The 18,398-nt window shown below is 66.8% G+C and overlaps 2 protein-coding genes across 3 annotated transcripts; both read right to left on the reverse strand.

The window, feature by feature from the left end:
* Positions 1 to 2,135: 2,135 nt before the first annotated feature.
* On the reverse strand, positions 2,136 to 10,108 carry TEDC1 (tubulin epsilon and delta complex 1). 2 transcript variants are annotated; one of them, XM_055418680.2, is made up of 8 exons: positions 9,957 to 10,108; positions 9,781 to 9,859; positions 9,290 to 9,492; positions 8,872 to 9,027; positions 7,892 to 7,990; positions 5,542 to 5,628; positions 4,904 to 5,092; positions 2,136 to 4,331 (listed from the first exon to the last, which is right to left on the reverse strand). In XM_055418680.2, the coding sequence occupies exons 1-8, from the start codon at positions 10,098 to 10,100 to the stop codon at positions 4,008 to 4,010; spliced, it is 1,281 nt and encodes a 426-aa protein (XP_055274655.2). In that variant the 5' UTR covers positions 10,101 to 10,108; the 3' UTR covers positions 2,136 to 4,007. The 2 variants fall into 2 exon arrangements, with proteins under 2 accessions (XP_055274655.2, XP_055274658.2); XM_055418683.2 differs by lacking the exon at positions 8,872 to 9,027.
* Positions 10,109 to 13,095: 2,987 nt separating this feature from the next.
* Positions 13,096 to 14,695, reverse strand: CRIP1 (cysteine rich protein 1). Its single transcript, XM_055418690.1, has 5 exons — positions 14,535 to 14,695; positions 13,628 to 13,722; positions 13,485 to 13,542; positions 13,343 to 13,389; positions 13,096 to 13,224 (listed from the first exon to the last, which is right to left on the reverse strand). The coding sequence occupies exons 1-4, from the start codon at positions 14,572 to 14,574 to the stop codon at positions 13,349 to 13,351; spliced, it is 234 nt and encodes a 77-aa protein (XP_055274665.1). The 5' UTR covers positions 14,575 to 14,695; the 3' UTR covers positions 13,096 to 13,224; positions 13,343 to 13,348.
* Between the last annotated feature and the right edge of the window lie 3,703 nt (positions 14,696 to 18,398).

The raw sequence follows: 18,398 nt of genomic DNA on the forward strand, positions 1-18,398 counted from the left end.
GACCGAGAATGAGATGGCTGGATGGCATCACCGACTCTGTGGACATGAGTTTGAGTGAACTCCGGGAGTTGGTGATGGACAGGGAGGCCTGGCGTGCTGTGATTCATGGGGTCGCGGAGAGTCGGACACGACTGAGCGACTGAACTGAACTGAACTGAATGGAAAAGAATCTGAAATATATATGCATACATTGAATCATTTTGCTGTATATCCAAAACACAGTATTGTAAATCAACTGTATTTCAATTTTTTAAAAATGATTTTGTGTTCACATTCAGTCATGTCCAACTCTTTGCGAACCCATGGACTGTAGCCCTCGGGGCTCCTCTGTCCATGGGATTCTCCAGGCAAGAACACTGGAGTGGGTTGCCATGCCCTCTTCCAGGGATCTTCCCCACCCAAGAGTTGAACCCATGCCTCCAGTGTCTGCTGCATTGGCAGGCAGATTAAGATGGCAAATTTAATGTTGTGTTTATTACCATAACTTAAAAATGTCCCTAAGTGGGGAGAGACGGGACTTGTACAGACTAGAAGAGGGAACTCCCTATTGGCCGAGTGGATGAGACTCCACACCGTCAGTGCAGGGGGCCGATCCAACCCTTCGCTGGGGATCTCAGGTCCCACACGCCACAATCCAGCCCTGGAGCCCCAACTAGACAGGCCGCAGTGAAGACCGTGCTGCCAAAAAGAGAGAGGCTATAACAAGAAAAACAGCTTTAAAGACAAGCCACCAGCGGACACACCCCACAGCCAAGAGCAACAGACCCCAGGCGCCAGCCCGACCCTCACCCACCGCTCACTGAGCCCCTGATGCTCCCTACCCGGGGCAGAGGGGCTGTTCAGAACCAAGATGGGACCTGGCCCTGGGCAGGGTACCCCCCCACCAGAGACACAACAGCCTGCAGCCTGTGCCCCTCCCACACAGTCTCCCCAGAAGCACCCCGTTTCCTGAGCCCCCTCCTGGACAGGACGCTCAGCACCCTGTCCCCACCCCCCCAGGCAGGGCTGCTCTGACCACTGCTGTCACCTCGGGCCTCTGCAGCCAGCATGGCGCGCCCCCACCCCTTATGCAGGCTCGTCTGGGTGTCCACTCTCCCCCAGGCACCAGGGGTGGCCCCCGCCCACCTCCAGCCCCATGGCAGGCACAGGCACCGCAGCGGTCCTGGCTGCCAGAAGAGTGGAGTCAGCCCAGCCCCGCCAAGCGGAGAGCCCGCTGCCCGGCTGCACTTGGCAGCCAGGACCCAGCTGAGGCCCCAGAGCTCACGGGCACCTCGTGGGCAGTGGCCCCGTCCACAGGGAGGGCACGAGTGGCCAGCTGGGCCCTGCCGACAGGGGCTGTCTCCCACATGCCGCTCAGAGATGCTCCTGCTCACGTGTACCTGGACTTCAGCGGGACGCGGGTCACCCTCAGGCCACCAGGAAGGGCGTCTGGGGGGACTGTGGTCCTGACTAGCCAGCCACGCCCCCAGACCAAGGCCAGATCAAGGTCGACCAGTGCAAATAAGGTGAGGGAGAAGGGGGCCAGTCAGCGGGCAGGGAGGTCCAGAGCCTGGAGGACCACGGAGATGGAGCGGCGGGGATAAGAGTCCAGGTGCGGGGGGGAACCTGGGCCCTCGCCCTGCCTTCTGAGGCCACAGGTGACCCAGGACAGGGGTCCGGGGGCGAGTAGGACCCCAGAGCCGCACATCTCCAAGGTCACACGCACGTGATCAGCACTTTTATGGCCACATCACGTGAGGATCTTAGGTCTTTGACTAGGGGTGGAACCAGCACATCCTGCGGCGGAAGCAGGGGGTCTTCACGTAGGGACAGCCAGGGAGGCCCCACAAGGTGCGAGCCCTCCCTGCCTGAGTCACGGCTGTTCTGCTTGCATGTCTCCTGCATGTCTTCTGCGACATGCTTGTTTTCTAGAAGACTCGGAGCTTCGGACCCTGGACCCAGGAGGCCTCGGCAGGGGGCCCATGTGCCGTGACCCTCACTCACTGCCTCTCCCCTTGGCGACAGCGGGACACCCCATTCGAAAGACGCGCCTGAGGGGGATTTGGGGGGCGTGGCTCGAATCCAGATGCCCCAGCCCCACCCTCACCCACAGGCAGCCCTGCCCGTCGGCCCCTGTTACAGAGAAGGCAAGCATCTGGTCATTCATCTGATCGCCTGTTTCCTCTCCTCTGGGGCCCCTGGACAGACAGCTCCATCCCCTCCACTCCAGCCTTGACACGCAGCAGGTGTCCAGACAAGCTGCAGTTCCGGCTTCTTTCAGTGACCAGGCCTCTGCCTCAATGCAGAGTCCCCACCGAGCGGGGCGTGGTGTGCCCGCCTCCTGCAGGGTTGTGTCTGCATGTAGGCCAGGCCAGCTCCAGGGCACACGTGGGCCTGCGCTGCCCCACGCGAGGCCAGGGGTCACAGGCAGGGTCTGAGCCCTGGGGTCCAGCCTGTGAACCTGTCATGCCACACACAAAAGGGGACTCTGGTGGCCGGCAGGCCAGGGGGAGTGCAGAGGCAGAGAGGCAGCGGAGGGTCAGAGGAGGAACCGTGAGGTCTGAGGCCCAGGGCAGATTCTCCAGGGCCTCTGGCCTGCCCTCTGGACCTCAGCCCGTCGGAGTGGCCAGATCGCAACCATGCTCACTTACTACGGCAGCAGGAGGAGCCCAACCTCAGGGGCCCGGCCTGCACCCCGCAACCTGGGGAAGCTCCTGACTCAGGGTCACCAAAGGGGACCCCACTGCCCACCAGCCTGGCCTCTCAGCGGGGGAGCGGGGGATTGACAGCCCCAAGGCACCGAGTTTCCACTTGCGTTTCTAAAGCTCAGGTTCCCGAAGGCCATCGCGGCCACGGGGAGTTCACAGGAGGCAGGAAGTCCTTCCGTGGATTTGTTCCCATCCGGCAGGCAGGTGGGCGGTAGCAGGAAGATGAGAAGTGGCCTCAACACGCGAGGCAGAGGGCCTGGGTCAGGTGCCTGGACCCAACTGTAGGCAGCAGGGAGCCACAGCCTTGGCAGGAGGGCTCCGGCCAGGGAGGGGGTGCAGGGAACCCAGGGGCCTGCCGCAGGGTAGGGTCAGACAGGCAGTCCTCACAGGGGCGTCCGCTCACCTCTGCCGACTCTGCCGAGTCTGGTCAATGCTCCAGAGGCCAGTGCAGAGGCGCCATGGGCGTGTCCCCACCCAGGACAAAGGCCCAGATCAGCTGGGGCCCCCAGGCATGGGCCAGCGTTTCCCAGGCGGACAGCAAAGTACCAATGAGAACGTACTCTGGGGGGGCCCGGGTACTCAGGGGCTGGAAGTGGCCTAGGGCCTGAGCCCACCAGCAGCAGGTTGGGGTCAAGCATCGGAAAGAGGGCACCTGGCCAAGGAGGCTGGGGCCCAGCTGTGCCCACGGGGGCAGGGCGCGGGCATGAGAAACCGAGCTCCCTGGACACGGACAGGCCGGCTCCGGCGGGACTGGCAGGACATCCCCGGACAGACGGCTCTTTGTCAGGCCGGGCCCCGCTCCCAAGTGGCCTCATAAACAAAGCCGCTCTGTACGCACTGCCCTCACTCCGAGGCCCCTGGGTACCACCCCCAGGGACAGAGCAGAACCCCCCACCCAGGGCCCCCATCGGGCATCCCGATCTGACACTCACGTGTAACCACAACCGCCCCGGGCACAGGCTGGCCCAAGTGGGGTGTGCAGAGGAGACCAGGGCACACTGCCGGACACCCGCCCCACGCTGCAGGCCCTGCCCTCTGTCCAGCACCCGGGCAGCCCCAGGCCGGCCCCACCCCACCACCCTGCCCAGGGGCCCTCCCCAGGCCTGAGGGGCGCCCGCCTCCCCAGACAGAGGCCAGCTGCAGCCTCAGCTCTGGCAGCGGGCCTCCACGGCATTCCTCCGAGTCCTCACCGAGGCCTGACACCCATGGCACCATTGTGGGCTGTCACAACCTCCTCAGGGGCACAGCCCGGGCCTGCTCTGCTGAGGACAGACCCTGCCCGTCTGAGGCCCAGTCCGGACGTGGGGGTGCCTGAGGTGCTCAGTGTGCGGGCGGCAGGATCCAGATGAGGCCGGGCCGCGCTCCTGCCAGCCTGGCCAGCTCCTGCCGACATTGGCTCTGTAGCTGGCTCAGCACCGCCTCCAGGCAGGCCTCCCGGGCCCTGAGCGCCTCCGTCACCCCGGCAGCCCACAGGCCTGGGCCGCCAGGCACTCTGGCCTCGGTCCTCACCAGCCGGCAGGGCCCGTGGGGCCGGGACCGGCCCTCGTCCTGCTCCCAGGCCCTCTGCAGGGCTGCCAGGTCCTGCGCCACGGCCGTCTGCAGGGCCCGCCTCGCGGCTCTCCACTCGGGCCCGTGGCCACCAACCTGCACAGGAGACGTTGGCAAGTGAACCAAGGGTCAGCCGTCTACCAGGACACGGCCCCAGGCCCCTTGGCTCTCACTGAGCCTGACCCCCGCCCCCAGCCCCGCAGCAGCCCCTCCCGTTGCCTAGACATCACTGCTCCCAGGGCGGGGGATGACCCTGAGTCCACCGAGGCCGGTCCCTCCAGGCTGTCTCACCCTCATCAAGCACTTGAGCCCCAGGCCGGGGGCGCTGGGTGGGTGCCTGGGATGCGGCCCGCAGCCTGAGCACCCCCACAGCCCTGAGCCCTCAGGACAACCCTGCCTTGGGCCCAGCTCCTCCCTGAGGTGTGGCAGGGGACTGGGCCTGGCTGCTGCCTGCAGGCCGAGTCCCGGGGGCCTGCTCAGAGCTCAGGGCACAGACCCGGGGAACCCACCCCCAGCCCCACCCAGCACTTCAGACGTCCAACAGGGTGGCCGGGGTGGGGCATCGGGGAGTCTGGCAGGTGAGCCCACACCTTCCAAACAGAACGAATGGAGCAACCCCAGTGTGGAAGTCCACGGTCAAGTGGCCTAGGCCCGCAGCCAGCTCTCACCGCAGCCTGCCAGGCGGCCCGCCGGGCCTCCACCGCCTCCTGCAGCTCCTCCTGCAAGGCCCGCAGCTCCTCCTGCAAGGCCTGCAGCTCCCGCACCAGCAGCCCCGCCGCTCCAGCCCCCAGTTTGGGGATCCTGGGCAGAAACGTTGGCAGTGAGGCCTCTGGGGGGCAGGCGTCCAGGACTGTGTCCTTCAGGGAGAGACCTCAGTGAGAAGGAGGGTGGCAGGCCTGGGCCTCGACCATGGGCCAGATTCCCCAGCCAGCAGGGACAGCGAGCAGGACTCAGCTCCCACCCCGAAGTCACAGAGGGGGTTGGACAGCGACCATCAGCCCGGGGGGCCTGGACGCCAGGGACACACAGAGGCCAAAATTCCAGAAGGCTGAGACCCCCTGAGGAGTCTGGGTCTCCCCAGGAGGTGGGAAGGGTGGAGATGGGACAGACGGATGTCTGAAAAGAGCCCCACACTCGAAACCCAAGGCCCAGGTGAAAAACCGGCTTTAGGGTTGGGCGAGGGGGCGTCCCCAACACCTCTTTCTTGCCTGGAAAATGGGAAGACCCACCAAGTCCCAGGGCTGCCATAGCAGGGCAGGGCAGGGGAGGGGCAGGACAGGCAGTGGGTGGGGGCATGTCTCCTGACCATCCACTGCCAGAAGACCAGCTCCCTGCGCCGCCACTCCAGGGCCGCCTCCAGCCGCGCATTCTCCGTCTCCAGGTGCAGCAGCAGCTGCAACACAAGCCCCGGGGGTCATAGCCGAGCACAGGGCCCTACCATCACGCTCACCGCACTCCCGCCTCCGAGCCTGGTCGGCCCACGCAGGCTGAGCCCTCTCACAGCAGGCCGACGGGCAGGGCAGGGCGGCCTCACCTCCAGCAACCCCAGGCCAGGCCCGCCAGGCCTTCGACCTCCCTAGGAGCCCCTGTGCCCGCCCCACCCATGGGTCCTGCAGGTGGGGGCCGAGTGCCCGTGCCCCTCACTCAGGAAAACAAGCCACATCCCCGCTGACGGAGGGTTGCACACTGGAGGCTTCGGGCAGCTGGGGGTCCTGGACAGCAGAGACTTCTGGGCTCTGGAGCCCCTCCCTTGTAACCCCCTAAACCCGAAGGCAGGGCAGGGGCTGCGCGGTGCCCGGCTCAGGGTGACGGAGGATAGGCCAGGGGCCCAGCGTGGAGAACAAAGCCACATGGCCCCCACGCCCGCACCCTTAGACACTGCACCCGTGCGCGTGGGCCCAAGCAGCGCCTGTGCTGAGTCCCCACCCGCCTGCCTAGGCTGCCACAGCCTGGGGAAGCCGAAGGGGGTGAGGCCAGGCATGGTCCACACCAAGGGCCCACGGCAAGCGACAGACACATCGGCCTCCGCAGCCCCCCAGGCCTCTGGTCCCCTGGGAAGGCCCAGGCCACTGCTTCTAGAAGAGAGCCCAGAATGTGCTCCGGGGCCCAACAAGCAACCAGAGCCGGCACTGAGGCTGCCCTGCCGGCCTCCTCTCTCAGAAGCTGCGCGGAGCCCTAGGCCACAAGCATCAGTGCCCACCAGGCCGCCGGGGGCTGGACGCTGCTGGCTAGACGGGGGGCGGGCCCTGAACACCAGGCCAAGGGCCCAGCCCAAAGCCAGTGGAGCAGGGCAGAGCCAGGCTGACCTGCAGTGAGAACCGCCCTATGACCTGGGGGAGGGCTGTGGACCTGGGAGGGTGGAGCCACGTGCCCACAGCATACGCACACACACATGTGCACGCATGCACACACCCGCACACGCACCCACACGCACACGTGTGCACGCACACGCACACATGCACACGCACACCCACACGCACCCGCTGGCGAGTGAGAAAAGCAGCTTCATGGGTTCCCAAAAACAGTCCTGGGGGTGCCCGTACCCCCACACGCAGGCCATACAGAAGCAGATGGGGGACAAGGACAACGCCCAGCGCCCCACAGCGCACCTGGCCACTGACGGCAACCAGAGACCATTCCAGAAGCTTCTGGGACCCATCCCGAGGGCACAGGCCCTTCAAGTAGGCTGCTCCCAGCTGCCACCCACAGACCATCCACAAACCTTGGGAGGAAGTCAACATCCCCTTCCGCCTGGCCACGATGCCATTTTCAGTCCTATGGCACCAACTCACACCAGCCCCCCCTAGCACCCACAGAGGCTGGGGTTCCCAGACAGCACCAGGCTGGGGCTGCCACAGCCCCCGCGCTCTCCCGACCAGGGGACCAGGGCAGGAGGCCTAGGCCCCGCTGAGTCACCCCAAAAGGGGACCAAGGGCATCTCAGCACACCCAGCTGCTGCCTCAGCACAAGGGCCAAGCACAGTCCTGTCCACAGAGCCAGCCAGACAGCCACCAGGAACACCGGCCAGGTGGGCCCCACAGGCTACCCTGACCCACATCAAGGAGCAGACCCCCAGGGGCATGCAGCGCTAAAGCCAAGACCTGCTGGGCCCGTCCCGAGCCTTAGCCATTCTGCCCAGCCAAGTGCCCTCAGGCCAGGCAGTGCCGGCCTCACTCTGGACGGCCAGAGCCCAGCACTCAAGTCACGGCCACCGGTCTGTCCTAGGAGCCCCTGGCCACGCGAGCCCCGGGACAAGCACAGTGATGGAGGGGGCTCCTGAAAAGGTCAGCAGAGAGTGGGCCACTCCCAGCCCATCACCAGATGACACCTGCACAGGCTCAAGGCACCCACACCCATCAGCCCAGACCCTGGGCGTCTTCCTTAATCCCAGCGTCCCCCTGCCACCGTCGCGGCTGGCTGCCAGCCACCCGACGCCTGTGCTCACCCCACGGCCCAGACCGTACCCAGCCACACACACACCCATGGCGACACTGGCAGGCCCGGGCGAGGACAGGGACGGAGGTCGTGCCCATCCCCCACGCAAGCCAGATGGTAAGCCTGACAACCACCCACAGGCGATCCACTGCCTGGGTGTGCCACCCTCCCAGGCCCCTTCTCACCTTGGGCCACGCCCACCTCAGTCCCACCAGCCTCACCTGCCGGCCGCCCTCGGGGTCTCTGAGCAGCTCCGTTTCGGTGACAGACAGGTGGCCAAGGCTGCGGTCACTGTGGCAGCCACGGGTGTACGCGTGGATCTGAAATGCAGCGCAGACCCCAGGCTGAGCATGCGGGTGCCCCCCAGCACTAGGCAAGGTACAGACCGTGAAAGGGGGCTCAGAGAGGGACCGACAAGGGAGAGTAGTCAGCGCTGCTGAGGCTGGCTCAGGGCCCACCAGGAGGCCCTGCAGAGGAAGGAGCAGCCCATCCAGCTCCCGCACCCCTGTATCCTCCTCAGCTCATCAAGTGGCAGGCCTGGGCGACGGCAGAAACAGCCCCAGACAGGCTCGGTGCTCCAGTGAGGCCAATGGCAGGGACACAGACCACCTGGGTCTGGGGGCAGGGAGGTGCGCCAGCAAGGGGAGGCCTGAAGGTAGCAGGGAGGTCAGCAGGGGGACACGTCCCACACAGCAGGAGCAGCTGGAGCCCAGACAAGAGGGAGTGAATGCGTCCCAGGAAACGCAAGCTGAGCAAAAGACCCTCTGCCAGGGGTTCTAGCACCAAAGAGTCCTGTGCTGGAGGGAGCCCAGGCCACCTGCCCAGTCACCTCTCAGCCCAGAACATGCCCTGGGCCGGTGGGGGGACCCCTGTGTCCCCACAGCTGAGCCCTACAAGCCTTCTGGACCCCCGAGACAGCTGCCCATTGCCTGTGAGCCCACACCCAAGAGATGATGGGAGGACCAGTGCCTTCCCCCCCTGGCTTCCCGGATTCCCTGCCCCACAGATGCCCAGCAGCACCAGCTCAAGGCCCCTCCTAGACAATCCGGAGCCCTAGCATCCCACCGTCAGGCCACCCCCAACCAGTCAGTCCCCAGCCAGGCCTGGGAAGGCCCACATCCAGCCAAAGGCCAGCCCCATCCTGAGCTGGGACTGCTGGACAGGCCTGTGCAGCAGAGAGGCACTGCACAAGGGGCACTACCTGGCCCAGGAGGGCGCACTGCTCCTGCTGACCGGCCATCAGGTTCCGCCACCGGAGCCGCAGCTTACCCATCAGCCACTGCAGGCGGCGGATGTCCACACAGCCTTCTGCTTCCACACTGGGAGCAGGCAGGCCAGGGCTGGCCAGGGCCTCACACTGCGGAGGGGGCAATGGTTACACGCTGCCCCCGCACCCCACACAGGGACCCCGAAAGGGAAAGGAGGCCCATGGGAGTGACCACCGCCAGGTCTGAGGGCTACCAGGAAGAGTTGTGGACAGACCCTGTGGACACACCGGGCCCTGCCCTGCCTCCGTGTGCTCGCCCAGGCATTCAGGAGGACAACGCTGACCCCCACAGGGCCGACCCCGCTGATCCAGCACCCCGGATTCCGGCCCAGGCTGGGGTTCCTGTACCCACCTCGCACAGGGGCATCTCGTCGCCCAGCCGCACACGGCTCTGGGTCAGCAGCCGCTCGGGCAGGGGCCCGCGGGCCAGGAGCCAGGCCAGGGCCAGCAGCAGCTCGCGGCCACCCTGGAAGCCCTCGTCCGGGAGCTGCACCAGCGCCTGCCTCGGGTAGCCCTGGGAGCGCAGCGCCGACTTCACCCAGCGGGCTTGAGCCTCTGCGATAGGAGACACCAGCTCAGGGGGGCCACCCACTGGAGGCGACACTCACCCAGACCCTAAGGAAGGGCCCCACGCGCGACCCCAGAGCAGAGAGCACGCTCGGAAGGGTCCAGTGGGGACACGGGGACCTAGCCAGGAGGCGGGGCGCCCACGGCGGGTCCGGCGGGGGCCGGGGGGCGGGGCGGGGCTCTGCAGAGGGCGGCCCCGCGAGTGGACGGTGGGCGGGGCCCTGCGCGGTGGCCGGGGCCGGGGCCGGCCGCGGCGGGCCTGGCGGGAAGGCTTACCCAGGGCGAGCGAGGCCGAGGCGCCATCGGCGGGCAGCGGCGAGAGCACACGGAAGAGCAGCCGCCAGAGCGCGGGGGCCTGCGGGTATCAGAGAACGACGGCCAGTGGAGCTGGCCACCTCCCTTCGTCCACCCACGGGCCCACCGCGCCCAGCGGCCTGCCCTGCTGGCCTCACCGCCTCCGGACGGTCGAACTTGGCGCGGCGGAAGGTCTCGGGGCTGGGCGCGGCGGGCAGCGCCCGGCTCAACGCAGCGATAGCCTCGGGCAGAGCCCGGGCCGCGTCGGCCGGGTCTGGTCGGCGCCGCCGCCGCCTCCCCATGGAGCTCCCACTGGCCTCCCGCGGACTGCGCGCCGCCGCCTTCGCGCGTCCAATCGCCGCGAGCGCGCGATCCCCGCGCCCAATCGCCGCGCATGTCCCGCCCCCGCTGGGCCCCGCGCCCAATCACTGCGCAAGCCGGGACACGCCTCCAGCTCCCCCCCAATGAGCGGCGTCCCCGGCATTGGGTGCTGTCTGTGCCGCCCCGTGCGGAGGCACTTCCGGTGCGTCGAGCACCAATCGGCGTTGAGAGCTCCGGGGGGCCCGCCCCCCGCGACTCAAGGGCCGACACGCCTTGTCCCCGTCCCACCGGTCAGCTCCGCACCTCCCGTTGCTCCAAACGGCAGTCGGGTAACCGCCGGCGGCTGGGAGGGCCGCGCTGCCGGGCGCCAACAACCGCGGGAGCGATCCTCGGCCTCCTCCAGCCCTCTCGGGCCAGGCCGCTGCGGGCTCCCGGGCCCCGGGCCCCGGGGGACGTCCCTCGACCAATCAGCCCCGCGCCGCGCGGGCGGGTGCTCCTCCCGACCGGCCGGCGACTCTCCCCTTCAAACCTACGCCTGCAGAGCCCCGCCCGGCCCTTCCTGTCCAGTCCAGCCTCTGCCTAGCCAGCCCCCTTTACCCCTTACCTCGTCCCCGCCCCACCCCTGCCTGCCTCTGTCCTGCCTCTTCAGCCTTCTTCCTACCACTGAAGAGCGGGATCCGCACGGCCGCTTTGGAAAGCAGTTTGGGTTATCTCAGAGCTAGCCTTCAGTCTACTAGACGACCCCACAATGCACGTGCCGGAAATCTAGGCGGACTCGCGTAGACATGGAGGAGGGCAGATACAAAACAATGTGTGGTGTGTTATCGTTCAGTTGCTCAGTCGTATCCAACTCTGCGACCCCATGGACTGCAGCACGCCAGGCTTCCCTGTCCTTCACCATCTCCCAGAATTTGCTCAAACTCATGTCCATTGAGTGGGTGATGCCATCCAGCCATCTCATCCTCTGTGGCCCCCCTCCTCCTCCTGCCTTCAATCTTTCCCAGCGTCAGGGTCTTTTCCAACGAGCCGGCTTTTTGCATCAGGTGGCTGTAATATTAGAGCTTCAGCTCAGTCCTTCCAACGAATATTACTTTTCATCTGCAGGAAGTGTCCAGAAAGCAAGTGTACAGAGACAGGAAGCAGGTGACCTGGACAGAGGCTGGGACCGGGGTGTGGCAGCAGATGGGCATGAGGGAATGTTTGTGGGCGAGGAGACTGGTCTATAGCTGGATTGTGCTGACGGTGCAGAACTCTGTGAACTGGTTAAAAAGCACGGAATGTGCATAGGTGAGTTTTATGGCATGAAATTGTGCCTCAATAAAGCTGCAAAGAGGACGGAGCAGGGGAGGGAGAGAAGGCAGAGAAAGTGCTCCCCAGACAACCCCAGCCTTGGCCAAGCCGACAGGAAGTGTGGTCACACCTGACTGCCCCATCTGCCTCCCATCTCAGGCACAGCCAGCTGCTCATCCCTTGTGTCCCCTGCAGAAGCGACCTCTTTCTCTAGAACTTGGCCTCTGACCCAGGCACCCCAACCCCAGGAGGCTGTTTCACTGGCCACCCACACGCAGCTTACCTCCCAAGAGTCCTCCTCCCGCCACGGGCATGGGGGCATTGCTGTCTGCCCCCTCACCCCCAACTTCAGGCCCCTCCAGGGTCCTCCTTCAACTAGGGCTGGGACCAGCACAGCCTCCCAGTCTGGCTGTCTTCTGTCTCCAAGCTCGGAGACCACCCTGGTTAGGCCTGCCAGCCATAGTGCCGGCAGACTGCCCAAAGTGGTTCCTGAGCCCTTTTCCCTCTTTGGTCTTCGCACCTGCTGGGCCTTCTGCATGGATTACCCTCCTTCCCAGCCTGAGGCCTGGCTGACCCACTCTTCTGCAGGCCTCAGCGCTCTAAGCACTCATCCACCCCTCACCCCCAGACAGCGAGCCACGCCGTGGGGCCAGGAGTCAGCTGCCTCTTCAGCACTGCCTCCCAGCAGCTCAAGGCAGACTTCCCTGTGCACGCACTCCCCACTCTGCGCTTGCTCTGCCCACAAGCCCTCAGTCCCTGGGCCCCCAGGACACCTCTACTCCCGCCGCCCACACTGAGAAACCCGGGCTCACTCAGCATCCTCTGCCCCCCCCCGCCCCCGGTCCCATCCATCCCCAGAGGCTCTCCAGCTCCCACCCCTCGGAGTCCTCTGAACCACCCAAATCTCTCTCTCATACACACACACACATGACCCCACACACCTCCCTGGGGCCCCCCACGCCTGTCCAGCGCTGGCCTGCCAGACCCACAGCCAAGCCATGGGCAGGGCGGAAGCCACATGCAAGGCTGAGATGAACCCTCTGGGCTCTTTAAATCAAGTCCTGGGACAGGGCAGTCTGCCAGAGCAGCAGTGACCAAGTAAGGGGAACAGGGAGGGCTCTGAGGGAGGCTCAGGCTGACGTGAGAGTTTCCAGACAGTCCCCAGCCTTCGCTCCCCAGCTGGTCCTCACAGTCCTCCATCAGGCAGTGGCCATGTGCTAGCCCCTGGGCGTAGGGTGGGGGCAGATGAGGCCGGTGGTGTCTGGGTGGATGCACGGAGGGGGCTGGCTCCATCTGGAGGGGTGGGGTAGGGACTGGAGACAAGGGTGGAGCCACAGGAAGTGGGGAGGGCAGGCAAGGGTTCCCCACCACAGCGCCCCAAAGCTTCTCAAAAGCGGAACCAGCTCAGCGATTCACCCTGCAGCCCTCTGTTCCTGCTGACCCGTTCCAGAACCAGGGAGGAGGGCTGCACATCTGCAGAGCTGGACAAGGGGCTGTCCAGCGTGGCTCCCCGGAGAGTACCCCTGCCCCACCAGAGCAGCAGGCAGCAAGGCTGGCAGCAGCAGGAAGAGGGAGTGCCAGCGTGGCCTGGCGTCGGGACCCCCAGGAGTGACCAGTGTGGCCTGGCGTCAGGACCTCGGCCACACCCCTGCACCATTGCTCCAGGGATGCAAACACACAAGCAGGTCTTCCAAGTGGCCGCATTTATTGAGGGCGTGGGGGTCTACAGGGGAGCCCCAGGTGCCTGTGGAGAAAGGCCTGCCATCGGCCTGGAGGCAGCGGCCCAGCGGGCAGCTGGAGATGGGTCTCCAAAACCTGTGCAAAGACAGACAAGGACAGAGGTGAGTGCAGGCCCAGGGCGCGCTCAGACCTCACTGCGGGGGACGCATGCTCAGGGCCACTGGGCGGGGAGGGGTGAGGCGTGGGGAGGTACCTGGGTTTACTTGAAAGTGTGGCTCTCGGCTCCACCGCGCCCAAAGCCTGCAGAGCGGTAGAGGGAAGGTTAGGGGCGGCCAGGGGCTGTGGAGGGCTGGGTCGGGGGGATGGAGGGGGTGGGGGGGTGCTGGGGAGCATACCTTTGGGTCCGAACATGGCCGCGTAGCAGGGGTGGTTGCAGTAGGGCTTGCCTTCATGCTGCAGGGGGAGCGGCCATGAGGGTCTGCCCACCCGCCCCGCCCTCGCCCCGCAGCCTCCCCGCTGCCCCCGCCAGGCCCCAGACCTCGGCATGACCCCCGGAGGTCAGCGTCTTCCCGCATTTCTCACACTTGAGGCAAGGCCGGTGCCAGTCCTTCCCCAGGGAAGTCACCCGCTCAGCTGCAGAGGCACAGACGGGACCCCGTGACTCAGGGCACACGCACACAGCTCACACCCACGCTCTCCAGACGCCTCTGCCAAGGCCCCGCCCACAGCACCCCGTGGCCCGCCCCGGGGGCTCAGCAGCTCAGCGGCACCTGTGCCCCCGTGGGTGGGGCACCTCCAGTCCCCAGACCTTCCCGCCTAACGAGCGGGAGTGGGCGCTGGTCCTCGGGGCGCCCCGAGGGCTTGGGTGGGACTGGAGAAGGAGGAGGTGGGGGTCTCGCGCAGGACCGGGCCGGGCTCCCGGACTGAGCCGTCCCGCCTCTGCACCGGCGACCGCAGTGCTGCGGCGGGAGGGACCTCCCACTTCCTCCCGCCCCCCGACCTCCCCTGGGCCCCGGGGCGCGGGGCGGGAGGCGGCGCTCGGGGTTGCGACGCCCGGGGCGCGGGTTTCCGCGTCTGTTTCTACTTAACGATGGGAGAGGCGGCCCGAGCCCCGCGTTCCTTCCTACCCCCCGGGGTCCCCGCCCAGGGCGCGCCAGGGAAGGGGCGAGACAGCGAGACCCGGAGACAGGGAGATTCAGAGACAGGAGACTCAGTGAGACCCGGAGAGAGAGTGGGGCCGAGATGGACGGCGGCCCGACACAGGGGGCACACCGAGGAGGCCACCAGCAAAGCTAGGTGTCGCCCCGAGGCGCTGCCCGAGGTCCCCCTGCGCCCCTGGCCCACCCGAGCAGCCCCGCGGGATGAGCCCTGGGCCGCGCTTCCGCGTGGGGCTGCGGGGGAAGCCTCAGCTCGAGCCGGGGAGGGCGAGGGTGGGGTGCGCTCACCAAAGTACACCTCCTTGTTGCACTTGGGGCACTTGGGCATGGTGGCGCCGGATCGGGGCAGGTGTCCAGGCGGGCGCAGACCGGAGCGCTGGACTGGGTGGGTCGCGCCGGGTCCGCGTCTTTCAAGGACCCCTGGGCTCCGCCCCTTTGAGACACGCCCCCAGCGCCCCGCCCCCTGAGCCCTGGACTTGGACCCGGAGGCCTCGGATTCCAGCCGACAGGCCGAGAAAGGTCATCTGGTCCACCCTCGCCTTGGGGCAGGACCCGGGCCGGGCCGACGGCAGAGCGCGGTCCGAGGGGTGCGGGAGGTCGGTGGGCACTCTCGCCGACTGGACGGGGCTGGAACCCCGGAGGAGCCCCGCCCTCGCCCCGGACTCTGGGCGGGGGCTCCCCAGAGCGGGAGGGAGCACCCCACCCCCCACCCCAGAGTGCTGGAGCCCGGAAGGTAACCGCTATAATGCAGATCGATGCAAACGAGGGTGTCGTACCTTTCCAGGCCTTTCCCTAGATACAGGGCGGGAGGCACCTACCAGGGCATTCTCAGCCTGGTAACCCTCCCCCACGAACTGCCCTCCGCCTTCATCACGCGTGAGGCCAGAAGGTTGCCCCGCCCCAGTCTCCTACCCGCAAGGGACATCCCAGTTCCACCTAGCCCCCTTTCGGCCCGCCCCTGGACGTCCGTCGGACCGCAGTGGAACTCCCCTGGGACTCCGAGACGGGGGACATCCCCTCCCAAGGCGGGGACACCCATCGACGGCGGGGCTGGGGATTCTGCGGGATGTCGGGGGTGGGGGGAGTCTGTGCGGCAACGCCCTGGCCTCCGTGGAGCTGCGCGGCGGCGGGGGAGGGGTCCTTATCTCCGCAGGAAGCACCGAGGGCCCAGCGGTCCAAGTCCATCGTCCAGGGAAAGGGGGGGGGGCAGCCCGGAGCCTCTCTGGTGCCAGGCGGAGACTGCGGGCCCCACCCGCTCCAGGAATGGGGGAAGGCCAAGAGGGCTGGCGCTGGCGGGCTGCAGGGCCCTAGGCCGTCCTCCGCTGACCAGTGGAGAGGCCTGCGGCCTCATGGGAGGGTCCAGGGTTGGGGGGAGGCTGCTCGACCGGTCTTCGTTGCCCCTCAGTCCAGGAGGAGGCAGGGAGGCCTGAGTGGGGTCACCCTGCTCCCCGTCCCGGAGGACACGGCCCCGCCCCACCCTCCTCCTGGTCAGTGTCACCCAGGGCACCTCCCTCGCTCCCTCTGCTGCAGGAGAGGCTGCCCTCCCTGCGGACCCTCCACCTCTCTGCTCCACCGTGAACCCCAAGCCACACCCAGCTCCCTGGCTTCAGCAGAGCCTCAGCGCTCAGTCCTCTCTCCATCCTGCCCCCCACCCCCAAATCTTCACCAGCAGCCTTGGCTCCCCTCGACACACCCGTCTCTCAAAACAAATCGTCATCTCTGGGCCTGACCAGGCCCTGTCCCCACGGAGGGTGCTGGAGACCATCCTCTGAGAGGCCCTCAGCCCTGAGTGGCAGCATCCCCTCACCCTCCCCCCACCCCGACTCTCCCCCCTGCCCCGCCCCGGGCCTGTCGCTGGGAGGAGGGGAGCCACGGCCACCTGCACCTCAGTACCCCCACCCCGACCCGACCTGTCTTCTGCCCCTGCCAGGCCCCCCGGCGGGGGAGTGCCCCAGCGTCAGGGAGGTCAGCGCACGGAACCCCACCCTCCCCCACCACTCTGGTCCTCCCTCCTCCCTGGGCCTCCCCACCCCCACCGCCGAGGGTAGGCTACAGTTCTGCCCCCCACTGGGGCTCTGCAAGCCCTGGGGTCCACAAAGCTTCAGCCCTACCCTGGAGCCCTAGGTGGCTGGCTGCCCGCTGCCCTCAGGAGGGGTGCCCACCCTCCACTGCAGGAACTACACCAGCCTGCCCTGCTCCGAGCCTCACCACCCTCTCCCACCGGGCACAGGAGTGCCTCCATGGTTTCTGGAGCTGTGGCCACCCACCTGCCCCCACCCAGCCCTTGGTGTCTCCCTGGCCTGTGACTGGTCCACCAGGCCAGGCCAGGAACAGGAGGGTTGGCCCGGGTTCTCTCCACTCCTGGCTTCATGATCGAGAGAGAAGTGGAAATGAGAGACAGCCGGAGGGGGACGGGCACACAGACAGACACAGCTGGGAACAGACACGCAAACAGACGGGCAGTAGCAGAGAGGGGAGGAAGGGTGAGACCCTCGGTGGCAGAGAGGGCCGGGTGGGTGAGGGTGCCGGGCGGGACCGTCTGGGGAGGTGGGCGTCTGTCACGGCAGACCCCAGGGTCAGGCCACACGCAGTGCGCACACCGCCCAAGTAGGTGTGCTGGGCAGAGGTCAGCTCCCCTGACGTGATGAACCCGAGGGGGCAGTGAACGGCTGGCAGCCTGGATGCGCACGTGTGTCCAGGGCCTGCGGGCACGCCTATGTGGGCACACCCATCTGAGCGCCTCTGGGGGGCTCCGGGGCAGGGGGGGCCACCCTGAGCTGGGCTCGGCTTCTTTCTGCACACTTGGCCCTGGGGATGACCCCTCCCCCTACTGGACTCCAAGCCCCGCAGACTCTGGGAGTGGGGGAGCAAGAGCCCCGCCTTGCAAACCAGGGTGATGAGTCTCTTCCTGGCCTGCCCGGCTGTTATTGCCGTTGCCATAGCCACAGTGCAGGCTGGTGTGGGGAGAAGGCCAAGAGGGGCCAAGGCCCACGGGCGTAGCCCTCGGGTTGGTACTTAGCACAGTTTTTCCAGACACGCACCGCCGGCCCCCCCACACACACACTCTCTCTCCCTGGAACCCTCCCAAAACTTCAGCTCCCCCAGCTCCCTGTCTGTCCTGCCCGTCTGTGAAATTAGGGACTCCCCCAAAGCTGCAGTCCCCCATCAGCAGGGTGTGCAGAGTGGACAGCTCCCACAGCCTCGAGACTGTCTGGCCAGGCATGGCCCCATTTGAGGCTTCCCTGTGAGGTGCCAGCCAGGCCCTAACAGCCCCTCCAGGAGCAGGCTTCCTGCTCCCATCAGCTCACCTGTCCCAGGAAGCTCTTGGAGGGGCGGGGCACTGACCCGGCCCAAGGTCAACCAAACTCAGGACCACCGGGCCAGTTCAAGACCCAGCCCTGCCCTGCCTGGCTCTTTGAGGGCACTAGTGGCGTCTGCTGCACGAACACACGGAAGGCACAGTGAAGCACCAGGGGCGTCCCGAGACGCGGCTCCCCGCGCTGCCAGCACCCAGCCCCGCACTCTCCCTCCCAGCACTGGCCCCAGGGCTGTGGGCATCTGGAGTGTGAGGGACAGAGCGACCAGCACAGCCACTTGCCCCAGGCTGCTCTGCCCAGACTACACCCCCTACACTCTGCCAGCGTGAGGGCACCCAGGGCCCTGAGACCTGGGGGAGTCTACTGGGGGTTCTGGCTGCTGGCCAAGGCCACCACCATGCCCTCACCTGTTCTTGTTCCACCCAGACGGGAACCAGGCAGGACCCCGCCCTGCAGCAGGATTCTGGATGGAGGGGGTGGACGGGGGCCCCAAGGCGGGCTCGCTTGGGCTCCAGGCGCTGGGAGAACTTATGGAGCAAGGCTGGGCCCCAGTGACCGCTGAGGAATCTTCCAGGGAAGTTTTGCCCCTCAGACCTACACAGATCCACCCCCATCCCAGAGCATACACTGTGGCACTTGCCCCTGGCCTTTGCCAGCCATTCCGGAAGCCTCTACCCTGCGCCCCAGTCTCTGGGCCCCCTCCTCAGTGTGGACAGGAGTAAGGCTGTCCCCTGCGAAGGCTGGAGGCCGGCAGGACTGCTCTGGCATTCCTGCACGCATTGCCCTGCGGGGCCAGTGTGTGCTCCGGGACCACTACCGAGCCAGGGCCAGAGCC

The sequence above is a fragment of the Moschus berezovskii genome, chromosome 21 (genome assembly GCF_049115385.1).
Source record: "Moschus berezovskii isolate FMDL1 chromosome 21, NW_MosBer_1.0, whole genome shotgun sequence".
Classification (NCBI taxonomy): domain Eukaryota; kingdom Metazoa; phylum Chordata; class Mammalia; order Artiodactyla; family Moschidae; genus Moschus; species Moschus berezovskii.

What these genes read in the sequence shown, in the direction of transcription:
- TEDC1 (XM_055418680.2), bottom strand. Translation starts at nt 10,100, where the DNA reads ATGGGGAGGCGGCGGCGGCGCCGACCAGACCCGGCCGACGCGGCCCGG. An exon ending in AGTTCGACCGTCCGGAGGCG is followed by an intron (nt 9,860 to 9,956) that starts GTGAGGCCAGCA and finishes TGATACCCGCAG; the next exon opens with GCCCCCGCGCTCTGGCGGCT. An exon ending in ACCCCGAGGGCGGCCGGCAG is followed by an intron (nt 5,629 to 7,891) that starts GTGAGGCTGGTG and finishes CTTGTGTTGCAG; the next exon opens with CTGCTGCTGCACCTGGAGAC.
- CRIP1 (XM_055418690.1), bottom strand. Translation starts at nt 14,574, where the DNA reads ATGCCCAAGTGCCCCAAGTGCAACAAGGAGGTGTACTTTG. An exon ending in CCTCCGGGGGTCATGCCGAG is followed by an intron (nt 13,543 to 13,627) that starts GTCTGGGGCCTG and finishes CTCCCCCTGCAG; the next exon opens with CATGAAGGCAAGCCCTACTG. An exon ending in GGCCATGTTCGGACCCAAAG is followed by an intron (nt 13,390 to 13,484) that starts GTATGCTCCCCA and finishes ACCGCTCTGCAG; the next exon opens with GCTTTGGGCGCGGTGGAGCC.